Genomic DNA, 27,609 nt, shown 5'->3' on the forward strand with positions numbered 1-27,609 from the left:
GGCACGGGAACCTCATGTTCCTGGTCCTCCTGGGAAGGAGGAGCAGCCCGGTGGCACATCCATGAACATGGACAGAAGTAGCCACAGTGCTCCCACACGGGGATTGTCCCTGCAGCATCTTCCCAAAGGAAAGTTGGACACACCAATGATTTTGGCCTGGTTCCTCCTCAGGGCTTGGCCTCGGGCTGTGCCCCACTGGTGCTCCTGTGGTGAGCAGCTCAGCTCTGCTCTGGAGGATGTGGAGGGGCTGCCCTTGGACAGCTTCTGGCCAGGTTGCATTTCCCTTTGGATAGTTCATGGAAGGTGCCTGTGGCTCTACTGCTGCCAGATCACGGTTAGCACCCTGTCCTTAGCATAACCATGGTGCTGCAGGACACTGCACATGTCCCCTGCCACAATCTGCTCCTGTCCCCCAGCTCAGGTGGAGGGGAAAAGGGTCCCTCCCTCTGCCAAACCCCAGGGTTAGTGGGGGACAAACCCCAGCCCTGGTTTCTGGGGATTGCACAGCCCCACGAATGTGCTGGCACTTCCCCCTGCAGGGATGGTCCGTGGCAGGAGAGTGGTGGCAGGGGACACTCCTTGGGAAGATATTCCCACATCCCATGCTCTTGGCTCTGTCAGCATCGGGCTCTGCTTGACCTGTCCCAGGGGAAAAGCTGAGCAGTCCTGCCTAGAAGTAGAGGCGTCTGCTCATCCCATCCCATCCCATCCCATCCCATCCCATCCCATCCCATCCCATCCCATCCCATCCCATCCCATCCCATCCCATCCCATCCCCACCCTGGAGACCCGACAGGTCACCATCAGCTTATTACAGCTTCAATCGCCGGAGGAGAAGCTCATCCCTCCCTCCCTCCCTCCCTCCCTCCCTCCCTCCCTCCCTCCCTCCCTCCCTCCCTCCCTCCCTCCCTCCCTCCCTCCCTCCCTCCCTCCCTCCCTCCCTCCCTCCCTCCCTCCCTCCGCACACAGCTCCGTCCCAGCCATGGGGATGGGATCGGGGTGGCGTGGCTCTGACCCTCTCGTGCTCTGCCTTTCCTGGGAGCCCCTCCAGGCTCTGCCTGCTGCTGCTCCCCGCAGGGCGGGGCAGTGACTCAGCCCCAGTGCCCGGCTCCTTTCCCACGCTGCCTGAGCCTGCAGAGGTGCTGCTGCCGCTCTCGGGAGCTTGGGGCAGGCTCCAGGGGCAGAAGGGTGCTGGGTGTGGGATCTGCTCCGTGTACCAGGGAGTCAAACACTCCCTGAGACATCTCCTCCTGGCTTCTCTTCTCCTGCTTTGGCGCATCCTGCGGGAAATAATTTCTGTGTGACTTCTGGCTTACCCTTGGGAAAAAAAAAAAAGAAAAATATTTGGGATAGGCACAGACAGTTTCTCATGGCACAGCCAAGAATGACAGAAGACATTTAAGAGATGTGCTACTGCCTGGGAAATCCAGGGTCCCACTGAAATCCTGCCGATGACCCTGCTCCGATGATCCTTTCCAGTGTGTTTGTCCCTCTTGGAAGGAAGCAGAAATCAATTTTCACCGTGGGTAAAATGTGGTAAAGAAAAGATGAGGGTGGAACTCAAAGGCTCCCAGATAATCTCCATTTTTTTCCTTTACATTTTTGAGCATTTCTTTCAGCCCTGGGAAAATCAGTGGGACTGATTTTCCTGTTCTGCCAGGAGAGATCCTCGTTGATTGAAGCACGAGTTACCTGTACTGGGAGAGAAAGAGGCTTCCTGGAGAAGGAGTAAAAAACATTGGGAAGAAAGCACTGAGATGCACAAAGCAAATCTCTGCTGCCCTTCACTGGACAGCAAAGGCTGGGGCATCTACCACACTGAAACTTGGCCTGAGGACCCAAAAGCGGTGACAGGGACTGCCTGAGCTCAGCTCTCTCAGTAAGAGCCTTACCTTGTGAGGCTCTTTATGGAGAGAAGTGCCAGGGAAAGGCAGGAGAAACTCTCCTTCTCTGGGAAAGTATTTGGGCTTTGCAGTGCCAGGAACATCCAATATATTTATGACCTTTGAAAATTTCCACTTGCCTTTTTTCCCTTGGCATTCCCTTGGGAAGCCAGACCCACCTTGGACATGAGAGGATTCTTCCCTGCTGCCCAGCCTGGGGGGTTTTGGCTGCTTTGCTTCTCCTCTGCAGAAATGCGGCCAAGGCAGGGCCCCTGCAGGCTCTGCACCTACACACTGCCAAGCTCTGGGACTGCTGCAGGGACTGTGCTCAGCTCTGGCCACCTCCCACCTTTGGGGTACTCGAGATCTCATCCAGGAACTGAAATATTGGCCAAAGTGTTGGCCAAGACCAGATCCGCTTCCTAAAGATGCCTGTCAGTAGTTCCACTTTCCCAAGGACATTTCCTGCTATCCTGCAAGGATTCCTGCAGTGCCCTTTTTGTGCTGAATCACTTTCTTGGTCTCCATCAGCTGGGATGAGGAGCCTGGGAGCACCAGGGATCTCATTTCTGCACCAGGGACCTCATGTCATCTCACTTCTGCCACCACATCCAGGAGGGGGTAAGAGGGAGGTAATTACATCAAAACCTCTCATCAAAGCCTTTTCTGCCTGCGAGGATCAAGCTGCAGCGAGTTGTGGTGGGAGTCTGAGAAGCATTCCTGGGGCTTGGGAGTGGATGCCACATCCTGACAAACTGTTCTCACTTTTCTTTATCAGGAAAATGTTGCTCTGGATATCACTGCTGCCCCCACCCTGATGGAGATGGTCTGTGAAGGCTCAGGCTCAGTTTTCTGCATCCCATCAGTGCAGAGGGGAAGCTTCCTGGTGCTGGATGAAAAGGACATGGCCCTGTGCTTGAGATGCCTGCTGGGGTCCCTCAAAAGGCTCTCCTGAGGCAACAAGCTTAGGAAGCACTGAAAAAGGGGCCCAAACCAATCTGGGATCTGTAACATCTTCTGTGCAAGATTCAGTCTGCAAGGCTGGGTAACCATGGGAGAGGTACAACTGGGGCTGTACAGAGGAGCCCAAAGTCCTGCCTGTTCCAGGGCAGGCAAGCAGGGATTGAGTCCCTGTGGGACTGCTGCCCTCTCCTGAGGCAGCCCCAGCTCCCAGAGGAGCTGCCCTGGGTGTGGGTGCTGGGGGGCTCTGGGTGCAAATGCCAAACTCTGGTGCACAGGCACCCATGTGGGACAGGCCTCCTGCCATGGGCTGCCACGTGTCTCCCACAGCGCGCCCTGTGCAGCTGGGGCACTGCCACTGTGTCTGGCCACGGGGCCACAGCAGAGCCTGTGCTTGGGGGGGTCCCACCCAGCAGCTGGGAAAGTCACACACGAGGACACTGCTGAGCCGGTTGGTCCCAGTGGGAGCTTTGTGTGTCCCTGCAGGAGGTGTCGGTGCTGTGGGGTCCTCGGGGCTGTTGAGGTTTCTGGCTTGGGCCTGGTGCTTCCTACAGGTCCCTGCACAGTTCAGGGGGGGAATCTGGGCCATGGAATTCTCTTGCATGGGAAGTGGTATGGCCTGGGAAAGTCGGGAAGTTCTGGTGCCTGGGACCCATGGGATGGAATCCCATGGACCTGAAAACGAACAGTGGGGTCTGGCCTGAAGCATCACAGGCGGAGAAAAAGGATGCAGACGTTGTGCTGTGGGATGGGAAGGGGCTGTGCCAGGGGCTGCCTGGCTGGTGGGATGAGGCTTTGGTGGTAGAACCCCATGGATTATTTGGGATCCCAGGGCTGTAGGATCTGTATGGTTTCCAAGGATTTAGTGCCTGCTCTCTTTGGGGCGAGTGCTCTGTGGGTGCTCTGCACCCTGTAGCATCCATTTTCTCCTGTTGAATCCTGCTGCAAGTCCTGTTACACCTGAACTAAATCACTGCATCTCTGACTTTTGGAGCTGGGCTCTGAAGGGACCCATTTCACAGCACAGCTGAATCCCACCTTGGTTGTCTTTTTCTTGCAACCTCCCTGTAGTCTTTGTGTGTGTCTACAGACCTCCCTATCCAAATATGGTCTTTTTTTTTTTGGCCACACACAGGATGCAGACCCCAGAAGGACCCAGTGTTTTCTTGGGATTCGTTTCACCTGCTGTACCTGGACAGAGATCCCAGCACATGGTCGTGTGTTGGCTCCGCTGGTGAGCAAGAATTCATTTCCCAGCTGGAGGTGTGTTCTGATCTACATTGTCATGTCCTCTCCTTCTCCAGTGTGCAGGGAGTTACTCAGGAATGGACAGTAGGACTCACCTGCATTCCTCGTAGACACTGCAGATTGGCAGCTCGGTCTCGCAGCCTGTCATTGATATGACCTTTCTTAGATGTGGCTTCAGGTGGGACTCGTGCCTGAAGAAGCTGCAGACTGGACATCCCCAGTTGGTGATGTTTGTGGTGTCAAATTTAATCCTCCCAAGGACTTCTGGATGTGCTGCTCCCTAATGGGCTTTTACAAAACAATTACTTATGTACCACATTCAAAGCCAGTTACAAACACTGCTGCTGTGCCAGGGCCCAAGAGCAGTCTGAGGAAGGAGTGATCACAGCTGATATGCAATTAGGTTTTGAAGGGCTGTTGGGTCCACCCAAAGGTGGTTTAGACGTTTGAGTTTGGGTGCTTTGCCTTTGTACTTAATCCTTTAGTGCTCACCCACCCTTCCAGCAGCCTGAGCAGAGCAGCAGAGGGTGCTCCTGGAAAGCAGCTCCGAGCCACGTGCAGGGAGTGGCACCTGTCCCTTGTCCTTGCATAGGCTCACAGTGTGCTCAGCCTGTCTGATGGGCTGTGAATCCTCTGTCCATGAGATCCTGGCAGTGCTAGAGGATTATTCCTCAGCCTTGCCTTGAGTAAATACCAAACACAGCTCAGAGCTGAGCTCATTCCCGTTTGCCAGGTGTCTGCTTTGAAGAATCTTCTGAAGGAGATCAAGAGGTGCTGCTTCCTTATTCCTTCTGTGAGGCTGCTCCAGTGCTTGCACATCCTGGTGTTCCCCAGCACTGGGAACAAAAATTCCTTTGTTCATCCTGCACTTTAGCTCTCCCCGTGTGCACTGGGCTCATGTTCCCGCAGGGTGTGATGGAAAGACCAAATCCTTTGATGTTGTCAACAGCAACGCCAAGGAGCAGCCTGGGAGTTCCCAAAGGGTGCAGATGCAGCTTCCAATTTGGTCCTGATTAGCAGGAAAAGTCTGGGCTCAACAAAAGTCTTCATATCCACCACCACAGGCTCATCCTCCAAAACAGGAACTTAGAGGGAGATTCCAGGCAATGTGGGCTGCATTCGTCATCCTGAAGCTCAATCCCAGCACATCCCAGCAGTGAGGAATTCCCTGGGGAACAGCAAAAGGCAGCTGGCCTGGGTAAGCAGCAGGAGAAGGAAGTACCAGCAGGTGTTTTTCAAACAGCTGAAGACAAAAATAGGAAAGGCTTCACAACCTCTTCCAAGTTCAACATAAACTACACTAAACCTGCCAAAAGCAGTGGAAAGAACAACCAGCTGGAGCCAGAAGAATGAGCCAAAAAGTCAGAGCTTCTCCCAGTAGAGGGAAATGACCTGCCAGGAGACTGGAGGGGTCAGTGAGTGCTCAGGAAGGAGAGGAGCAGAGAAGAGCAGGTATTTACCTTTTCCAGTTTGTGATGCCTCTGAGAAATGGGGAGGATTCCTACAAGCTGCTATACCTGATACAACCATGACATTCCTGAGGATGGAGGAACGTCTGTGGAATTTTGGGGAGCTAGAGACCAGTAAGGAAAGGGAGGTAAAAGACAGGCAAACATCAGCACTGTGAAATATTAAGTGATATACATGAGGTGAAATAATCTTTTATTTTGTGAGATGAGCGTGCAGGTGACTCCATGGACCATTCATGGCCAGCCCACCCCAGTGATAGCTCAACAAAGACTCCAAGGGAATATCAGGTATGGGTAGGGATGGAGCAGAGATCAGGAAGGGCTATGATGTCCCAACACAAGCCCAGGCTCACTCACCCTCTGCCCTGTGTGTTGTGGGCTCCTCTGCTCAGGAAGGAAATCATTCCACTGCGAAGGGTCCAGAGGAGGTCACTGAGTGCCATGGGCTGCTGGGTCTGTGTGAGGAACTTCTCTGAGCTGGGCCTGGCCCAGAGAGGATCCCCTCGCCCTCACCACAGCTTTTAAATATCAGAGCCAGGGAGCTTCAACCACAGCTGAGGTGGGGCAGGTCCAGAAGAAACTGACGGGTTTTCCCTGCCACAGCTTTTGGATCCTTTCAGCAATGACACAAATTAACTTTTTGATGGACTGGAGTGATGGCTGTGAAAGCTCTTGGGAGAGAAACCCACTGAGGATGAAATCATGGAATCGTGGAAGATCCTGGTCTGGGAGGGACCCACAGGGATCACTGAGTCCAACCCCTGGCCCTGCAGAGACACCCCAACAACCCCACCCTGTGCATCTCTGAGGGCATTGTCCAAACACTCCTGGAGCTCTGGCAGCCTTGGGGCTGTGACCATTCCCTGGGGAGCCTGGGCAGTGCCAGGCTGGAGGAAATTGGATTTACAGCTTCCTTACTCCTGTTGCATAAAGCAGAGCAGTCCAAGCTGATTCCTGCTGCAGGATAACAGGGTTTTTTCAGACCTTTCAGACCTTTCTTCTTTCCCAACACTGGCAAACCAACCAAAATAAAACCATCCAAACCAGAAAGCTTGAAGAAATTCCAGCAATTTTTATTGATTTCAGCTTTTCCAATGAAGCAAATACATACAGTACAGCCAAAACAAAACTCCAAGACATTTTTCTCACATACCTATATCTTACAGAATACACTGTAGAGCTATGGACTGGTAAGGCTGAGTTGGTCTCACACTGGTGTGTGTTCAGAAAGGAATAAAACTGCCTTTGACTTGTCCATGAGGCTTCTGAAATGCTGGGGTGGGATTGTACACACACAAAACAAACAAAGTATTTATAAGAAAATAGACCAAAAAAGCTCTGCTGTGCCCAGGACAATGAGGGTGGTGTTTATTTACACGGTTGGGTGTCCAACTGCTTCTGTTCCTGCTGCTGCTGGCCACACTCCTTCTTCCTCCTCAGGAATTCTCCATCCCTGTGCCACAGACCTGCCCTGTCCCTGTCCTGGGGGCGTACCCTACCCTGGCTCTTCAAGGAGCAAGGAACAGGAAATTGTCTCATCAGAGAGGATGTCACAGTTAAAATCATAAAGTACCTCCCCAGAATGAAAAAAATATATATACTAGGGGTGAAAACAGCATTAATTTCTGTTGGAGGGAACCTCCAGAGCTCCCAGAATAGCTGGTTGTGAGTAACACCAGTTATTCCACTGTTTGATTTTTCCTTCACTTCTCACAGCTGGGCATCAAAATCACTTCACTGACTTGGATGGAGTCCGGTGTCCAGATTTTAAAGAGGGACTGAGAGGAAAATACAGGGTATCAGAGAATTTCCTGGGGAAGATCCAGCTGCAGAGCAGCCCTGGAATGGCAGAATGGTTGTGATTCCTGCAGCCCATGGCTCTCCTGAGTGGGCTCTGCCCTGAGGTTTGCAAGCAGTGACAAACAGCATCCTAAAAACAGCTCAGGGGGAGGAATCTCTCTGGTGTGCCCAGCTCAGGGCAGGGGCAACATCCCAGCCGGGTGAGATTGCTCAGGGCTGTGCCCAGTGATGTTTGGAAGACATGTTTGAGCATGGAGACAGATTTTATTTTTGTCGTTTTGTTAGCTTTGAAAAAAAAAAAACTGTAATAAAAACAACTGTAACAATGTTTTTCATAATGAAATCTATGTGAATGATGAATCTGTCTCTTGGAGTGCAACAGTCACTAATGAAATCTCCAGTAAATTTAATTTTAATTAAATACCTGTAAATTTGTGAGCTGATGATCATAAAGCCACAGCTCTTTGTGCCTTGTACAGTGACTCAGTAACTGCATTAGGGGCGAAAGCAGCTGCACGGTTTTAAAATAAAGCCTAAATCACAGCCAATTAAAGGGAATTTCCTCAATATTCCATAATTCCATTTTGTAGTTCTTTTTCCCCAATTAGTATTCCAGAGAAAAACATTCGCTGCCAGGACTTGTGTTGGACATACCATTACAGAACAAACCTGAATGCAAAATTACACAGAACACTTCACACCCAGACTGAACCAACCCTGTGGATGCTGCTGCCCTTGGCGACATCCACAGATGGGTCTTGCCCAAAGCATTTAGAACATTTTGCATCTGGGAATCCACATGCAGCAGGGGAACTGCCGGGGGCTGGAAGGGCTTTGCCCACGGGCTGGGGCTCTTTGCTCTGTTTAAACCCTCCTAGAACACTTCTGTCCTACTGGATTCTCCTGGTTCTGCCTCTCCATTTCAAAAGGGCTTTTTTCCCTTTCTCATTTGGCTGCAGCTCAGCACAGAAAGCTCCCGACTGAATGTGGGCACAGAGTGGCTGCTCACTGAAGTGCAGAAGATGAAGCCACCCCTTGTAGCCCAAGAGGAAAAACAGCTGGAAATGACCTCCCTCTGTGGGCAGGAGCTCCCTGTGCTCCAAATGGGGACCAACAAGGGCCACCTGCAGGCAAGGGACCAACAAGGGAACTGCAGCAGAGCAAACCTGAACTTCACAGGGGGTTCTTCAGTGGGCACAAATCACCCCATGGGTGTGAACTGAATATCCTGAATCCCACCAATTTATTAGCCTGACACTTAAAATGAGACTGCTTTTCCATTTCCAGGCTTATAATGCATCCTTCCCAAGCACCTCCTGAGCCCTTGATATTTGCAAAACAGGGCCCTGTGCCCCTGCACCCTTGGAAGAAAAACCAGCACAGGCAGCAAACACAGCCTCAGCTGCTTCTTCCCTGTGAGCCTGAGCTGTGTCCCCTCCACAGGAAGGGTATTTTTCTTCTGGAGAGTGGAAGGTTGTGAGAATTGAGTTGCTCTGAAATGACCTCAGCAGTCCCTCATCACAGCCTCAGCATCACAGGCAGATTAACACAATTCAAGATCCCGAGAAATAAAGCATTTCCAAACCTGACATCACACAAGTGCTCACATTCCTTTGCACATTAATACCAGTTCTTTACACTGATCAATAAAAACAAAATATGATTAAAGAGGCCACATCCCTCCCTTCTTTCATTCCCGTGGCAGTCAATGATTCCAGGAGGAAAACACTTGGTCTGTCCTGCTCAGCTTCTCAAATGCCACCTTTGTCCAGGTAGGGTCAGAAACTGGAATCGTTCTGGTGCTCAGAATGGATCAGGACCTGGGAATGTTCAAGCTCTGCAGCTGTGTCCCAACTGTCCTCTCACAAACAGCTTCAGGGAAGGGCGATTGAGGCCTGGGAGAGAATCTGCAGGTGTCAATTTGCTTCTTGAGATAAAGAGTTCATGTGACAGAAAAGAAAATGCTAACAATTATCAGAGAAAAATCCTAAGCAGAGAAGAAGCCCTTGTTCATAACTGTTAGGAATAATCAGCCCTGGAAAGAAGAGCATCCTTGTGTGTATCTGTTAATAATGGACAGATGCAAAGGGGGAATTCAACCTGAAATTGACTTTTTTTTTTGTGTTTGTGGATAAAAACACGTTGTGACAAATTTTTAGCATGGCAGTATTTGGTACATGGATAGGGTGGAGTTGGAATAAAACCCTGCAAGGGGTTAAACTGCACAGTCACCCTGACTTTGGGTGGAAAACAGGGGACTAAGCTGGAGAAAGATCCTGCTCCCCACATGCGCTCAGTGTGTGCTGCCTGCACACACCTCAACTTCACACCCAGAGTTACACAGACACACTCGGCCAAAAAAAAAAAAAATTATTGACATCAAGTATATAAAAGTCCCTTCTCCCCCCTAAAAAGAAGAAAATGCTTAAAAATATCCATGTTATCCACATGAAATCCACGTGTTTGGTTTGCTTTACAGTTGAGTTGAACTCAGAAACTCTCTACATCTTTAACATCCTAAGGAATCGTGGAAGTATTGTTCTTCCTGGACAACTCCAAATTCTGAAATGGAAAAAAAAATAAAACAAAGAAAAATCAAAACCCCAGATAATTAAAGCATTCAAGAGATCTTTTCATTACAGCAAACCCCAACTTTTAATCTTTTCTCTGAGCCTAGCTGCAGTTTCTTGGCTGCCCACAGCTTTTCACCCTGGACTTCCACTCTCCTCAGTGTCCAAGTGAAAATATCCCAACAGAACAGAAAATGAAATCCATCCCTGGGCAGAGTGAAGGAAGGGGCTATGGCACTGTTTTTTCTTGGTTTCATCACAAGGGCCATGCTGGGGGAGGGACCAAATAATTCCCTCTGCATAATTTTGGACACTATCCAAGAGACCTCTGGCATTTTTAAAGTGCTTAAAATTTTCCCTTCAGTGGGAATCATGAAGAGTGCCTGATGGGTTAAATTCTCATTTCACACTGAATATAAACCCATAATGATGCCCTGGAAATTCTGCCCATGGTTTCTCTTCCTTGGATTCTCCATTGGGGTTTTCAGTTGACAGAATGTGGTGCTCAATTCTGACCTGAGGTTGACAGGTAGATTAAGGGCTCAAACAATCGCTAAGGCTAATGGCTGAAGCCATGGATGTGCTGGAGTTCACTGCACATTACTGGCACTGTCTGGATAACACTGCTCAAAGTTCAGGAATGAGGGCACTGCCAGACAGAATCCCAGGAAGAACCTCACCTGTGAGGGTTTGGAAAAATGCACTGAATCAGTGATTGTTTGGCAAACGGAGGGAGAGGCACAGTGAAGCCCAGCAGCTTTGTCTGTCCTGTGACATCTGTGCTGAGCATCTCCAAAATGCACAGCTGGGCAGTGGGGGCAACATCTGCCCTGGGCCCAGGGACAGCACAGCCTCTGACCTCTCATAGAAACAGACTGGGCTGGGAAGATTTGGGATGAAAATCTCACAAACACACTTTTGGGGTGATCAAAAGTAGCAACAATCTCAAAGGATTCCCGTGCCCCAAATCCACCACAAGGGTTATGTTCTCACCTGCCACCTGAATGTGCATGGAGAGGCTCTAAAATCTGGAGGAGAGGGTCCTGAAGGTCGTTCCAGCTAAAGATCCCATCATATTCTTATCAAACCCTTGCTGGAAAGGCAGAAACATGAAGTGCAGTGAGGGCATATCAGTTTCTACACTGAGAGCAGCTATTGAGCAAAGGGTGCTTCATTCTCAGCCCTCCTCTGTCAGCCCTCTGGGTACCTTTGTCACCCTTGTTGATGAACTCCATAGAATCATAGAACCATGGAATGGTTTGGGTTAAAGGGACCTTAAAGCTCATCTCATTCCACCCCTTGCCATGGGCAGGGACACCTTCCTCTAGACCAGGTTGCTTTTCCCTGCACTGCCTTCCCTCATCCCAGAGCTGGATCCCTCCAGGTGTTTGGAGGCAACTTTTATTTAACCATTCACTGAGTATTGTTTCATTTAGTTCCTCATCCTGAAAAAGAGCAGAAGTCTTTGCATGATGCATGTACCCCTGCAGGCTCCCATCCTCCTCCCCTGATGTTCACCTGTGCAATAAACCTCTGTGTGAACACCAGAGTGAGCCTGTCACACTAAAACGAGCTGGCACGGGCTGTGAGCAGAGCCTGGCACAAAACTACCCCAGCTCCTGTGCAGAGAGTCCCTCACTGTCAACATGGGAACAGAGTTTGGATGCTCCGCTCCTGCCTCCGGGTGCTCCCCTTGGTAGGGATTCCTCCTTGTTTTTAATTTGGCCCTGTACTCTCTGCAGGTGCTGCTGCTGTTGAGTTGGAAAAACCCAGCTTGCACAAAGAAAGCCACTGGGAGCAGGAGCTGGGAACTGGGAGCTGGGAGCAGCTGGAGCTGAGAGGTAGGACCTGGAGCTGGCTCAGTGCCTGTTTGGCTCAGCACTTTCCCAGCTTCTGTTGCAGAGAGAAAAACAAATCCCAAATACTCCTCCTCTTGGTTTGAAGGCTTACCCTGGCTGCAGGGGGATGTAACCACAGGGCAGGGTTATGGACACAGAAGAAAATGGGGGGAAAGAGAGGAGGGACCTTCCTAGGCACCTGCTGTAACCTGATGGGCTGTAATTAAGGGAATTCCCTAAATGAGGGTGAAACACGAAGAGCGTCCCAGCCCAGAGCAAGGGGCTGTGCTGGGGACCATTCCAGCACCATCCCCAGGGAGAAAGGTGTCTGACACAGGCACGTCACCATCCACTTTTGACCCCAGAGTGAGTTCCAGCAGTAACCCCCCGCCACCTGCTCAGATCCTAGACGGGTGCCCAAGTACCTCAGGCTTCTCTTGGGCCCTGTCCTACTTGTTGCTGGATCAGGGCCTTTACCAGCTGCCCACTTCAGCAAGTGAACAACCCAGGGCTGTGCCCGACTCCCAGAAGCAGGAGTGTTGTCCTTACCTGCTTGAGCACACTCTGGAGCTCCCTGTTGGACCAAAGGTCTGTCAGGAGAAGTCGAGCAGCTTCGGCCGCTTTTGGACAGGAGCTGGGAAGATGAAAGCAACAGGAGGATTATGGCAGGCACAGAGCAGCACCCCACAGACACTGCTGACCACCTGGGACAAACCCAGCTCTAGCTGGGAGCCTGGCTAGCCACAGTCAGGACTGTCAGTAACACCCTCCTGCTCTCTCAGCAGTATTGTGTGACAATAACTGTGACCAGAGCAGGGCAAATGAAAGACAAGAGAGGGTCTGAATGGGAAAATGAGCATAAAACTGAGCTGAGTCTGAAATTTGAGAGGGGGGAAAGAGAAGGGAAATGGTGCCAACCCTTTGCTGGAGTCTGCAGGGACGGCATGAGTGGATCTCCTGGGAGGGGGCAGAGGAGCGGCTCGGAGCTGCCTGGAGAGGACAAGGGATGGGAGCCTTTGCAATAACAACATCTGCAAGCAGCTCAAAGCCCTTACTCAGCACAAGGGAACAGATACCTGCTCACGTAACAGCTCGAAACCATGAGTCATTGCAGGACCTTTTATAATTTTGGAACATTTCATACCCAGATATCCCCTCCCTGCTGGCTCCCATTGCTGCTCCCGATCTCCTGGGCCTCCTCCTGGCTATGGGAGACTCCTGCTCCGGGTTCAGAGCAGCAGCCCCAGCCTGTCCCACCCAGGGTGATGGAGAGGAACAGGACCAAGTTCAGGACCCTCCCTGTCTGATACAGCTGCACAAAACCTTGTGTCCCCAAAAACAGTCCACACAACATTCCTCAAAACAGTCTCCAAAAGCCCACAAGAAATGGGACCAATAGGTCATGTGGAACCTGGGACATCAACTCTACACTTGGAGTGTGGGAGGACAGGGATGGAACCACATCCAGTAAAGTTTGGGGCATTTCCCTGACATACACGCCAGCTGTTACCAAAGAAATGGTCAAGTTTAACTTGGTCATAAACTTCAAAGGTGTTATGCAGCTCCTGGTGTTGTGTGGAGGGCTGGAGGACAGCCAGAAATCCCTGAGCAATGCTTTGGGATGGTAAAAACAGGTTTTGTTGCCAGATCTCTTCTCTAGTTATAACCACCCTATGCTCTGTTACCAGAATGACAACGTTTTAAAACGTTTTTTGGCTGAAATGCTGTCTGTGGCTGAAAAGCCATTAAATCCCTACAAACCCAAGGGTAGCTGTGATCAGATGGGCAGAGCACGAACGGAAGTCTGTCTTTCAAGGACTTGTAATTTGAAGTTGTTTCTCTCTTCCTAAGCCAGAGTAATTTTCTCTTATTTTTGAAATAATTTATTTCTAATCATGCTAAATACATACTTTTTGCCACTATGTCTCCAGAGAACACCTCAGAAGTTTTCTAACTTCAAGACAAAATTACCAGCATCAATACCTGAGTCATTTTATGAACTCAGGCAAAAGAATTTCTAAACTCTTCATTTGAAGGACCAGCACTGACTGTTTCTTACAGCATTGACTGCTATAATTTAGGTATAAGAAGCTCAATAAGAGCTGGTGGAGCTGTAATGCCAACTTCAGTAGGTGAAGCAGCTTATCTCAAAAAAATAGTGTGAATATAGTAGTGGGTAACATGGAGCAGAATATCAAGGACAGCTGATTTGGGGAAAAAAAAATTCTTAATAATAAATTGTCTGAAAATCGAAGTTGATTTTAAGTACAGTCTGTCTTTTACAAATAGAATTATTCATGAAAAATTGTGGAAAGGCAGTGAGGGAGATGTCCCCTGGTGGCAGTGGGAGGAGTCATCCAAAAAGCTACAGACTCAACAAAATATAAACAAGACACAATCAGAAGCAGATGGTGGGGAATGGGGAGAGACAGAATGGGGGCAAAAAAGAAAAGAATCTTGTCCATAGATGTCAAATAATGGGGAGAGATAACCCTTCTTCAAAGGACAAAAGTACAAAGAACTTTATGTGTGTCACTGAGAATGCCAAGGAATTCCCACCACAAGGATTTCTTCTGGATGTGAAGAGATTACAAAATTGATATCAAGGATATCTTTGGAAGAAATGGGAAATTGGAAACGTATGGATAAGAAGAACTCTGGCACGGGGAATAATCAAGGGAAGACCTGAGTTTCTCAAAAGATTAACTTTGGTGAAATGCTGTGGTGGAATTGAACTGCAAAATAAAACTGCAATAGCAATGACATGAAAAGTGAAGGAACAAAGAGAAACAGAAATAAATCCATGATAAAGGGATGAACTGCAAATGTGATGCTCCAAAGCACAGGGAGAGATTTTGGGAAAAGCTTTGAGTGCATCCAATAGAATTAATGAGGAGAATTTTTAATTTAATTAGTGAAATAATGTTGCTTGAAAATGCACAGATAAATGTTTTTCAGACATCTGGAGAAGAAAAATGAAAAGGAAATCAAACACCTCAATAAATCAGGTCCAGTGGCTTCATTTTCAGAAACACCACCAAAAATTGAAAAAAATATTCAATATTTTGGCAACTGGGATTAAAAATGAAGAGTGAAGGAACGTCATTTGTCCATGAACCCCATGTCATAGAAGAGAGCATCTGCAGGAGACACAGACAATTACCTAATTGTCTTAATTGGGATGCTCCAGGAAGAAGAAGAAAACACATCCATCAGATAAACTGCTGAACCCTTTCTGCCTTTCAGTCAGAATTCAGCTATGAGAAACATGATGAGAAAGAAACATGGGAAGGGAGGAGAACATGGGAAAGGGAAAGATCCATAACTCACTGGTCAGGAACCTGGAGTCTCTTTCTAAGCTCTGATTCTGAAGTTGTTTGAGCAGGTGGAGCTCCTGATTTGCAGCTGGTAATGCAGTGAGAGGCCAGCTCAGAAACACAGGGCAGGATCAGTGGCTGGCAGAGGAGACACAGGGAGGGAGCACCCAGACACCAACCCCAGCCTGTGGGTCAGGGTATGTCCACAGGGAACTGGGGCAGATTAACAGAGAAAACTGCAAAATCCTGACAGGGTACAGGGTGTCCCTGGGTCTTCCCTGGCATTGGGTCACCCCTAAGCCCCCCTGTCTCCTCTCCCACTCTCCCTCTGCTGCCTGCGGTGCTGGGAAGGAGGAGGTGGATGACGTGGGACCCACCACTTTCAGAACCACAGTGGGCATCTGGGGGCTTCAGCCAGCCCCTAGGAGAGGTGGGGACGTATTGATTTCCACTGGGGAGGGGGAAGGCTCTTTCTCATGTAGGACTGGACAAATCCCACCCTAATTTTTCTTGTTTATCTTCACAGGTTACTGTGAAAATCACAGTACACTGGGAAAATTTCACTTGGTGACCTAGCAAGAGTCCAAAGTCTCTCCAGCTTCTGCTCTACTAGAACAGCCTGAAATAATACAACTTGGACAAGTAAGATTATTCCTGGGTGGAAATTGTTCTCTTTTTCTTTTTCCCTACGAATTGAAGAGCATAAAAATCTTTGGGGACAAAAACAAGTAATGGAGGAAAAGGAACAACTCAAGTTTTGGACACTGTAGGAACTGGGGAGTTTCTTGGGACGACTTTGTGATCCGGGCAGGACTAGAGACATCTCCAGAGTTTGGTAACTCCTTGCAGTTCAGTGAGTCACCTCCAAAAAAGCTCATCCCCAGCAGTCAAGGCAATTAAAGTGTTCCCAGCCCTGGTTGTGCAAGGCTGTGCTGGAGCAGCAAATTACTGAGCACCGGTCTGAGGGAGCCACAGTGGGACTTCAGCACGGGTAAATACCATTCAAAACGAGGGCTTAGAAGAGGGCTGGGTTTCATGGTAATTGGGCTCGTTGGAGAGTGGAAGCAAATAAAAGGAGCAAAGACAGTGATGCTCCTTGGCCCAAGCCCAAACTAAACAAGGAGGGCCCGTGTAATGACTGAGAGTGTCTCTGCCATGGAACAAGAGGTGGACTGGAAGAACTTTATCAAAGGATGATGAAGGCATGCAAATGGATTTTCACAAAAGAAAACAATGGGTTACTTGTCTAAGGCATTTTAAAACAAAGACAGATGGCAGGAGAGATGAAAGCCTAGGAAGGAGAGAACATGGTCAAAGATAATGGAAGTTTAACACCAGCTTGGCCAGAAATGAACACAGAACTTGGCAAGGCTTGACAGTCTTGTGCTGCAGGGAATATGGATACAAACACAACAGAATTCCTGCCACCAAACCCCAAACCAAGTCCTAAAATAGAAAGAGGTAAAATATGATGAGATTGCTCAGCTGATGTAAAATACAGGAGTAGACCAGGGAGGTAGTTAAAATAGTTCCTGTCTGTGTTCCCCCAGAGCTGCATCTTGAGGAGGATGATTTAACAAAAAGATGAACAGATTTGCACGTAAAAGCTACACACAATCCTTGTGTACCTGCAGTGTTGAACTTCAGACCTGACCTTCATGACAAGCTCAGAGGGAAGCCCAGGAGCCAGGAAGTCACTGATATCCCCTCTTCTGAAGGCTGGAATTTTTCATAGATCAGAGGACCCCAGCGTGGTTTGGGTTAGAAGAGACCTTAAAGCCCATCCAGTCCCAACCTCTGCCACGGGCAGGGACACATTCCACTAGCCCAGGTTGCTCCAAGCCCCATCTAACCTGGCCTTGGACACTTCCAGAGATGAAGCAGCCACAGCTTCCCTGGACAACCTGTGCCAGGGCCTCCCCACTGTCATAGGAAAGAATTTATTCCTAAATTCCTAAGAATGTAAATGTCTCCTCTTTTAGTTTGAAACCATTCCCCCTTGTCCTGTCACTATCTGCTCATGTAAAAAGTCACTTTTCTTTTTATAAGCTCTATAAGTACAATTTTTCAAAGACTCTAAGATGTTGGTGCTCCAGTTCTTTTTAGAATTCCCTAAAATTCAGCCAGAAAATTTTCAGAGGCCTCTTTGCAAATTCCACCCTGGATGGCTCCTGCCTATTTCCAAGAAACCAGCACTGAGGATTTCTGCCCACCAACATGCCCAGTTCCTTTATTGGGAAGGAATAATCCTTTAATCTGGCTCCAAAGGGTGTTGGGAAGGCTCTGGGGTCCACCTGTCCCTGTCCCTGCCCCTGCCTTGTGCCCCACACTCACCCATTCCGGCACAGGCTCACTACATTATTTATCAAGTTGCTGGACAGGTAAGACTTTCCCAGGTGGGGGTTGGACATGATGAGGTTCCTCAGAGTGTAACAAGCTGATGTCATGATCTCCCCATAGCTGCTGGTGTTTCCAGACTGGAACGACAGGAGACGGGACACATCTGGGAGCACCTGGTGAGCTAAAGAGGTGGAGGAATGTTCCAATCAACAATTAAACACAATCTGGCACAAGTGAATGATGCTATTTGTGTTAACACCAAACAGGGTTATCTCTGCAGGGAGGCACTGGAAGTATTGGACAGCAATGGCATCATTGCCACTTGTGGATTTTTCCAGGACAAAATGAGGGCTGCAGGCCTTTGGAAGGGCAGTGTTGTTGGCCATGGGCACTCAAGTCCAACTCAGTTCCCAAAACACTGTCAGTCTCATGGTTCTGCAGGTTTGTCATTGTCAGTAAAGCACAGCACATGTCACACAGCACTGGTGACTGTCCTTGGGGCCAGAGGAAATGAAACTGCTCTGCCCAGTTCTGGAGCCTGGCTAGGTCTCTTTATGGGGCTCACAAAGCAAGCTGGGCAGATCCCATGGAGCAGCACGGGGGAAGGACTTACCCATTGTTTTGTGGAGCACAGGATGCCTGGACATGTTGCTCAGCAGAGAGGCCCCAGACCGGACAACCTCGGAACTGTTGGACTGGAGCAGCCGAGCGATGCGGGGCAACCCCTTCTCCTTCAGCCCAATCAACTGGCTCATGGCATTGGACATCTGAGGGACAGCAGAGATTTCCATGACTTACAGTGCCAGGGGGAAACAGCTGGGATGATGATCAGGGCTGGAGGAATGTGACTGTACCATAAAATGAGCACTGCACAATCCTTTCTCCTGCTGCCATAATCCTACTTACTCTGTCAGTTTTACCTCTCTTCCCCACAGTTATGGAGCCTGGAGAAAAGGAGGCTCTAGGGGGACCTTTTGGCTCTCCTCAGCTCCCTGACAGGAGGGTGCAGCCAGCTCTGGTCCCAGAGAACAAGGGGAAATGATCTCAAGCTGCCCAGTGGAGGTTTAGGTTGGATATTGGGGAAAATTCTTCGCCAAAGCAGTTGCCAAGCAGTGGCACAGCTGTCCAGGTTCTGCTGTTCTCTGGAACCCCAGTGGAGCAGCTGATCACTCAACTGACATTCCAAAATCCAGATAAGTATTGCTTTCATGTCCATGTTGCCCTCGCCCTTCACAACCCCCTGGCAGCTCCCTGGCCTTGCTCTTCACAACTCCCTGCCATGCCACAATGGGCTGTTGGGGAACAGGAACAGGTGGCTTTAAAAAACAGTCTGAGGACCAAAAATACTCATCTTAGATGTGATCTTGTGCTTGTAAGTGTAGAACGCCTCAGGACGCAGCCAGGGCAGGTGAGTTTAATCATATCCCCTGAATAAACTGCCCTTATAGGCAGAGCTTAAACTGAACTTCTCAGCTACTGCCCCACCAGAAATGCTGCTGGAGACACATGTCCATCAATGGTGACATGGGAATGGAGAGAAGGGGCTGGAAAACGTGTGCCCTGTTACACATTCACACCAGCAGGACTGGGATGTGTAAAGTGAAGTTGAAGGACATTTAGAGCCATCCTCTATGAGCTGAAGGATCACAGCAATCTCTGTAAGCTCATCCCCAGATTCCCCTTCCATCAAATGCCAGCAAGCTCAGCAACAACAGCTCCAGCTCTGAGCTAGAATTAGACCCTTGAGGGGAGGAGCCACTTCTGCACATCCAGACAAATTTCAGCCATTCCAATAGGCTGAATTAAGTTGCTCCAGTACTGTCAGAGCTGGGTTTGGTTGTTTGTCCCTTGTGCAATCTTGTTGATTGCTGAAATTTTCTCTTCCCTTCCAGGCCCATTTCTCTGACCAGCCTGACCCATACATGACAGCCTCTTTCCACCTTCTGGTTCGTGGCGCTGCTTAGTTAAATTGCCAAAAGTCAAGGTTCTCAATTATTTAGCATGGAAATCACCATGACAAAAGGAGATCAGAGCTGGCAGGTTAATGCCATCCCAACAGGAAAGGCTCTGTGTGAGTCACCTGTGTCTCTGGGTGGGACACTCCCCACTCGTGACACGCCTCTCCTACCTATGGAATCATTATCTCTTTATCTCCCCATCCATCTTATTTAAATTGGGATTGATGGAGTTGAGCACAAACAGACAAGTCAGGGACTGTCCCAGGGGAGGCAGCCTGCGAGGACGTGCCCAGGGCAGTGACATGGGCCCATGGAGCCGTGGATGTGACGTGTCCCTCACAGTGCCACAGCATCACGCAGCCCCTGGCACATCCATGCTGCTGTGCCCACGGGTCAGGACATCTGTCACAGCTAATTTACAGGCAGCTCTGAGGTGTGGACAAGCCACAATCCACACCACAACCCACCCTGTCATTACAGCCACCTCCCCTTGGAGCATGGGCGGTGGCTCAGCCCTTCTCCTGCCTCTCATCACATCTGGCTACGGCTGTACATCTGGGCTCACCCTCACTGCTGCCCTGGGGGAGGGTGCCAATACCAGCAGCTGCTACCAGTGAGACCAACAGACTGGGGAAACTTGGAAAGTCAGTGTATGGGTCTGGGATAGATCCTTGGGATGCTGATTGTAGTCCCCCCCCCGCGAGACCCTGAGTTTGGAGTTAATAAACATCCCACTGGATCAAACACTATGGAAAGACTGGCTGTGGTGCCCTGATGTTTAAGGAGGACATTTTCCTTTTCCAAGGATGAGAAGCGATGATGATCAGTGACCTCAGAAGTCTTCCCAACCTTACTGACTTTCTGATTCCATGGAAATGCTGACACATTTGGGTGCACACATGTGGAGGGAAGGGAAGCTCTTACCAGCCCTCGGCTTGCAGTGAGGTTCTGCAGAGCTCCAGCACAAGCTTCCAGGGTGGCATCCTTCTTGCTCTGATCCATCAGGGACAGGTAGGTGCGGATGGCATCTGAGTGGTACAGCCAGCTGGGGCCTTTGGGTTTGAAATCCTCCTCGGGAAGGGGGACCCCATACTCATCATTCTGCAAAGACATGAGAAACAGGGAGCTCAGATCCTGCTCTTCCCTTGCAGCCCCTGCCTGGGGCTGAACACTGCATTCCAAATCCCTCTGCAGCACATCCTACCTCCATTTTCCCACTCCTGCTGTTGAAGCACCCTGTGAGAGTTTTGTCCATGTAAACGCTCCGGGCCATGTGGTTGAGCTGGGTGTATTTGTTGGGAACTTCAGCATCCAGGCGGTAGGAGAGGTTGTGCAGGATGCAGATGCAGTTCTCCACAGACTGCATCACCCCCAGAAGAAAAATGCAAACATGACATTAGGCAGAAAACTATGGAGCAGCACCAGAGAGGACATGGCCTGGGCCATAATCAGCTTCTCAGCACCACAGATGCTCTTTAGCCTGGTTCAGGGAGCGAGGGATGGGAGGGAAGGAGCTGGAATAGACATGAAGGAAGGATGTCAGTGAGCTGCTAACCCAGAGTACATTGGGAGGTCTCACTTGCCACAGACAAGTTGGCAAACAGGAAAAGAGAGTGTGAGAGTGGCTGGATCAAACTATGAAATTCCAAATCTTGAAATCCCCCTCTTGCCAGAGGTGACTTCCAATGACAGTCTCTGAGTCACAGCTACAGATCAGGTGACAAGATCTGTTTTTACCAAGAACAGGCTTTAAGCCTCCTTTCCCTGGATGCCAGAGTGCCCAATGGTAAGAACAAGAGAGAATTTTGGCTGGATACCCATAATGAACACCAGAACCTGTGGTTACATTTCCAAAGAGCTGTGTTTTGTGTGTGCTGCTGGAAAGGGGCTTCCTGCAAACACCATCCTCAAAAGAGGGTTTGCTCAATCCAGAGGGAATTCAAAACAACTTTGGTAACTTTGAGGGTTACACCCAAAAGGTGTCTACAAACATTTTTTTATCCAAGGCAAGTGCTGCTCACACACAGCCATCAGTCACAGTCAGGGGACTGGCAGAGAGATGCCAGCTCCTGGCTTTCTGCTGAACATGGTGCCAAGCTGGGGATTATATTCTTGAGTCCTGCTGGATGAGGAGGTGTGGGGAGTAAAGAGCAAGAGATGGAGACTAAGATGCTGGAAGGTTGAAGGGAAGGATCATGGGAAGGGAAGGGAAGGGAAGGGAAGGGAAGGGAAGGGAAGGGAAGGGAAGGGAAGGGAAGGGAAGGGAAGGGAAGGGAAGGGAAGGGAAGGGAAGGGAAGGGAAGGGAAGGGAAGGGAAGGGAAGGGAAGGGAAGGGAAGGGAAGGGAAGGGAAGGGAAGGGAAGGAAAGGGAAGGGAAGGATCATGGGGACCCAGGAGCCAAAGTATTTTACTGTTCCTCTGCGTTTGTTAAAGGAAAATTGTAAAGCCCAGCTTTACTTTTCTACTTCTACTGTGTAAGGCCCAGAGCCCCAAGGCCTTACAACTCTCAAACAGATCCCACTGGGGCTTGGAAGGACAAGAGCAGCCAGAGAGTCCAGCCACCACCTGTATTTGTTGGAAAGGGATTTTGAGGCATTCCCAAGGTTGCAGTTGTTAACTGTGGGGCTGCACAGCCCGGGGCAGCAGCTGGTACCTTGTCGTCGGGGCGGTTGGAGGCCACGCAGTTCTGGGCATAAGTCATGACGGAGTCGATCAGGCCAGGGTAATTCCTCATGGTCTGGCGCCCCATATCTGCAGAGCTCAGGTTCCTGAGGATGCCATCGAGGAGTATGGGAGGGGACAAGGAGAGAGGGTGAGTTGGCCTCTGTTCTGGCTATGGTTGTCACTGAATTCAGGGATTTTTTGGCAGGTTTAGCAAGGCTGAGGAACTGCTTCCATTCTAGAGGCCTTTGGTGGGACTGCACCAATGCACAGCTCACTTGTTGCTTTTTAGGACTGATTTCACCTGGAACATGTCCTGCAAGGAGCTCTGCAAAGAAGACACCCTCCTAGGGACAGTCACAGCAGGAGCTTGCTTCAGAGGCTCTGAATGTGCCACTACACTGTCTCCTGAGAGGAGTTTCCAAAGGGAAGACTGGCTAAAGGCCATCTGTTTTTAGGAACCCAAACATCTGGGGTTGTTGTGAACATCAGGAAGGTGCACAGGGTTGTAAGCACAGACCTACCCAGGGTCAGCAGCAACGTCTGTAAGAAACGGGGTGGAGATGCTGGAGAGCAGCAATGGCTCTGGCCTGAGGAACTGACCCATCTGTGAGGCGGAAATGGGTCCCTGGACACCAGCAACTGTCAGGACAGTGGAGTTTTTCCAGTAACAGGATATGGGTTTTGTTGTTTTGTTATGGCTTTGGGTTTTTCCCCCCCCTATTTTATTGCCTTGTAGCTTGCAAATGAAAAAGAAAGAGAGATTGGCAGTGCTTGTGAGATATTCACTGCAGGCGCTCCAGAACTGGATCTGACGTTCACTGTGATTTGCAGCCTCCTCATTAACATGGATTCATCTGCAATCCAGAAATGCCTGAGCAGCAATGGCTTGGGCCCAGGGCAAACCCAGAGCTATTCTCATCCCTGTGTTCTGATGTGGCAGGGCAGTGACTCAAAGCAGTCCTGGCTCAGCCCTTGGAACAGGGTCTCCAGATCCAACTCACAGCTTCCCTCACTCTCCCTGCTCCCCAGTCCTGCTCCCTCAGGCCTCTGGAGCTCCCTTGCTGACCTGCAGCTGCCAGTCTTCTTTGAGGTGTTGGGCACTGCTGCCACAGGCTGGGATCAGTCCCAGGAAGCAGAGCTTACCCTCAGTTAAACTCCACAGGGTTTTTACAAGCTGTTGCCATTGTCTTTCCCTCATTTTAATGAGATATTTTATGTTGTTGGTAGGCTGGGATGGCCTTAAAGCAGAGCAGCTCATACCCACTGTACCCCACACATCCGGAGCTTGAGGGAGCTGCCTTCCAGGACAGGGAAGGAGGGAGCAGCACTCCCTATCTCCCAGACAGGGTTCCCAGCCACAGAAGCTGATGGTATCAGGTCTCCAAAGGCCCTGCCATGATCAGCCGCTCGTTTCATAAGCAGCTCCAGCTCTAGCTCCTGTGAGCTGCATGTCTGGGAAGGGCGCGGCCCGCACTGCCTCCCTCGGGGAGAGCTTCCCTTGATGAAAGCACCTCATTATCCAGGGCCGGTTTTTTCCCCCCCACTTGTTCCCATTGAGACAAGGAGCTCACATCCAAGTGGAGGAGGAAGGTAGGAGAAACAGCAAGTCAGGGCGAAGATCCTCTACAAAAGGGCTTTGGCTTCCCGTGAACAAAATAAGCTACTCTGGGCTCAGTCTGCATCCCCTGTTTCGTAGCTGAGTCTCCTGATGAAATGAGGCAGGAAATGTCCAGGGCAATGGGACTGCTCTGTGCTAAAACAGTTATCAGAAGAAGTGGGAAAATGCTTGTTTTCCCCGTATAGAGAATTCTGTCTTTTTGTTACCTAAAGCCTAAACCAGTTTTCTTTCTCTGTTAGCCTCCAACCTCTAAAGGCAAAATCTCTCCAGTTTCCTGGTCTGAGCTAAACACTGATGGGTTTCAGTACTCCACAAAACAAAACTACATATTTTTTGAGAAGAGACTTAGTAAGAACAAAATTATTTAAAATAAAAAGCTACTAGAGAAGTATTTTACATCTAAGTTTTTTCTGCATCTTCTCTTAGTCAGGAAAACTTTCTCAAGGAGAATTTTTCATTAGCACAATTGTAATGTAATGAGCATGAATTCAGCACATTGTAAGAGGATTTAGATGGCTTCAGCTTTTGCCTACAGACACAAGTTGCAGTCTGTCCCTGCCTGGTGACTCACCTCAAACACCCTGTGGCATTGAAGAACACTTCTGGGTCGATAATTTCTCGTGTCCTGTTGCAGCTGCCGTCAGACCAACCCGAGAAAGGGATGATAACACAGTCTGTCAGCACAGGCAGAGCCTCCTGTATCAACTCTTCTTTTAGTTCATCAGTGGAGGAGAGGTTCCAGAGCAGTCCTAGGAAGGAGGTGAGACACAAGCTCAAGCACAGGGTAATGTGCATTAGGTACTTTGTTTAGGTCAGGGTGATTCCAAAACCAAAATCGTTCTTCCTTTCATCCCTCGGAGCTGAGGGTGCAGAGGCTGCCCGAAACCCCGGTCCCTGTCCAACCTTATGGGAGACAGGCAGGATGGGTCCATGTGGAAGTGGGCATTTAAGCATCCTCCCTCCTACCAAAATTGCTGTTTATTAGGTTGCAGGGGACAGCATCTCTCCAGGGATCTTGGAAAGGCTTGCACATAAAACCTGGGACACAGCTGAGGGCGACCTGCACCAAAAAACTCCCATCAATTCTTCAGGCAAGGGTGAGGCACCAATGAGAGAACCCAGCCAACCCTACTGGGGTTGACAGTTCCTTTTGCCATGCCTGGGAACAGCACAGGGCCCAGGGTGCAGGGAGGCATGGGAATGGCAGGGTGACCATAATGGCAGGGCAGGGGGACCTGGGGCAGGTACTTCCCCAAGGGACACTAAGGAAGTGAGGAACCCTTATGGAACATTGAACGGCCAGGACCTCCTCTGCCTTCTGATTTCGGTCACCCTTTGGTGCAAGAGGAGCAGAAAACCCCCTCTCTGTGCCAGGGTAGCACCAGGGCTACAGAACCCAGGCAAGGGGAGCCTGGGCCGGGCTGGGGCTGAGCAGACTCTGGGTACCTGTGAGCTGTTTCTGAATTTCAGTGTTCCCTGTCCTGCGGAGGAGGCTCACACACTCCCTGATCCCGTTCTGCCGCCGGGTTTCAGTCTTGTTGGTGGGGTTCTTGAACACCAGGTTCCGGAGGGCTCCAGCTGCTGCCCGCTGCACGTTCTGGTTCTGGCTGCGGAGCAGCTCCACGAGCTTGGCAATGCCCCCCAGCCGATAGACCTGGCCAGGAGAGACATGGGACAGACACAGGACATGAGCATGGAGCACCAGGAGAGATGCAGGACAGGCACGGAACAGGCACTTGCCATGAGCACAGCACCAGGATAGACAAGGGCCATCAGTACAGAGCACAGGACACTGCTGGGACAGACCACCCAGAACTGGCCCAGCAGTGCCAGGAGTCAGACAGCCCATCCTTGGGGAGCTGGAGGAGCAGAGCTGCCAGGGAGCAAGGGTCAGAGATGACAAGTCTAGTTCAGGCCGTAGGTCATGAGCACAAAGCTCTTGGCCTGGAGGTTAGAGCCAAAAGCTTAAACTGCACGAGTGGCTGTGTGTGAGTAATGGCCACAGACAGAGTCTTTTGCCGATGGAAATGTGCTCCTGCAAACTTTCACCCACCTCCACAGTTTGCACAGTGGGAATGCTGCCCTGCCAAAGTGCAGAGGCCATTTACAGCCGTCTAATGACACGCTGTGGTCATTTATCTGCATGCTGAGATCACAGGCTGAGCTCAGAGGGATGGTCATGGCCACTGCCACCACCCTGGAGGTCAGCCAGAGGCAGTGGAGGGAGCTCAGACCTGCAGGACACCACACAGAGCTTTGAAGGCGAATCCCTGCAGCTGAGCTCTCCAAATGCTGAGTGTTCCCATTGTGGGATGTGCTCTGCACCGGCTGGGATCCCGCCCGGAGCCCATCCTGGCACAAACACCCCCTCGGCCGAGGTTTGCTGACAATGGACAGTGAACGAGCACCTTTCAGGAGGGAAAGAAAACAAGCGTGTGCTGGGATGAGTCACCGACCTGCTCTGGCACATCTTTCTGGGAAGATGGGACGGCCCAGTGCTCAGAGAGGGTTTGCAACGGTAACAAAGGGTGTGGCCACCCCACAATCGGCCACATAAATGTGGGCTGGGCACCTGCACTCATCCAGGTGCAGCCGGGGCACAGGGGCACAGCCCCACACCAGGCCAGCACTTCAGCTCGCTCCACTGTTGTGCCAGGACAGGGAAAGCCACCTCTAAAGGGCTGGCATCTCAGTAAATCCAGGGTGGGGATAAACTTCGGTGACATCCTTGCTGCAGCAGATCCATCCTTCAGTCTGCTTCCTTTGCTGGATGTTGGCAAAGGAATCGAGGAGTAAGAGCATCAGAAAAATAACCTGTATTATCAGAAGGGCTTCTCTGTGGTCAAGTATCACAGAATCACAGAAGGGTTTGGGTGGGAAAGGACTTTAAAACTCATCTTGTCCCACCCCCTGCCATGGCCAGAGACACATTCCACTATTCCAGGGTGCTCCAAACACCACCCAGCCTGGCCTTGGACACTTCCAGGATGGGGCAGCCACCACTATGGATGTGCAAAATTATCTTTGTACATGATCGCTAATTAACCTACTGGCTCAGGTGGCTGAATAGTCTGGAAAAGGGCTGTGAAAAAGGCTGGCAAAGGGCTGCAGGGTCACTGACCAATGCCCACAAAGGTCACAGTGGGACTTAAAGCAGCTTTGTCTGGCTCTGACTCTGCAGCACTGAGATAGTGAAAGATTGATGTGGAACTAGGCGCAGTTGCCTCCAGAAGAGGACACTACATGGCAGCTTCCACACTGTCAAACTCCCTCACCCTGTGCCACAATAGCTCGTGGTGACAACAGAAACAGTCTCCTCTGCTACCCAGAAATTATTCCAGGCATTAAATCCTGACCAACTGCTGTTGTGAGAAAGCGGCCATTAATAGCTGAAAAATCTATTTAATTAATACCTGAGCCTTACTAATGAGGTATAAAGCACCCCCATGAAAACCAAGGGAACCTATGGATCCTTGGCACTAAGGAAAACCAGTCCCACTCCTCTTTTGTGCCATCAGCCCCAGTGCGGCAGCAGAGCACTGGAGAAGGCTGCTCACCTCTTGCTTGGCAGACTCGTCCTGGAAGCAGGTGTGCTGCAGGTAGTAAGCCCCCATGGCCTGGTACTTGTCATCGGAGGAGCACAGGAGCTGGATGGCCTTCTGGATGGTCATGGTGCCGGCATCAATCTCGTCACCACAGATCCTGTGTCAAAGAGAAATACGGAACTGGGTGAGTGCTCAGCCAAGACTGCTATGTCAGCACCAAGAGTTATTGGGAAGGAATCAATGATAAAATGTTATCACATTGCCACATACAACACACAGTGCACCTCTAGTGGATTTCTCTGTCTCAAAGAGATGGTAGAAGATGGAAAAGACACGGTGAAGAGCACTAAGGGTAAGAGATTCCAGATCCAGTCTATCCACAAGCAAAGGAGACAGAAA

At 50.1% G+C, this 27,609-nt stretch overlaps 1 protein-coding gene across 1 annotated transcript in view; it reads right to left on the reverse strand.

The window, feature by feature from the left end:
• Positions 1-9,645: 9,645 nt before the first annotated feature.
• Positions 9,646-27,609, reverse strand: part of PKP1 (plakophilin 1) — a 44,543-nt gene continuing 26,579 nt past the window's right edge. The window contains exons 4-14 of the mRNA XM_066203960.1: positions 27,223-27,367; positions 25,112-25,319; positions 24,237-24,414; positions 22,037-22,151; positions 20,588-20,743; positions 20,308-20,484; positions 18,039-18,192; positions 17,420-17,606; positions 12,318-12,402; positions 10,924-11,023; positions 9,646-9,922 (exon numbers count right to left, since the gene is read on the reverse strand). Coding sequence (XP_066060057.1) covers positions 10,952-11,023; positions 12,318-12,402; positions 17,420-17,606; positions 18,039-18,192; positions 20,308-20,484; positions 20,588-20,743; positions 22,037-22,151; positions 24,237-24,414; positions 25,112-25,319; positions 27,223-27,367 — 1,477 coding nt within the window. The 3' untranslated portion in view covers positions 9,646-9,922; positions 10,924-10,951. The remainder of the gene's footprint in view (positions 9,923-10,923; positions 11,024-12,317; positions 12,403-17,419; positions 17,607-18,038; positions 18,193-20,307; positions 20,485-20,587; positions 20,744-22,036; positions 22,152-24,236; positions 24,415-25,111; positions 25,320-27,222; positions 27,368-27,609) is intronic.

The sequence above is a fragment of the Chamaea fasciata genome, unplaced genomic scaffold (assembly GCF_029207755.1).
Source record: "Chamaea fasciata isolate MVZ Bird 193981 ecotype frontalis unplaced genomic scaffold, bChaFas1.0.hap1 SCAF_25, whole genome shotgun sequence".
Taxonomy (NCBI): domain Eukaryota; kingdom Metazoa; phylum Chordata; class Aves; order Passeriformes; family Sylviidae; genus Chamaea; species Chamaea fasciata.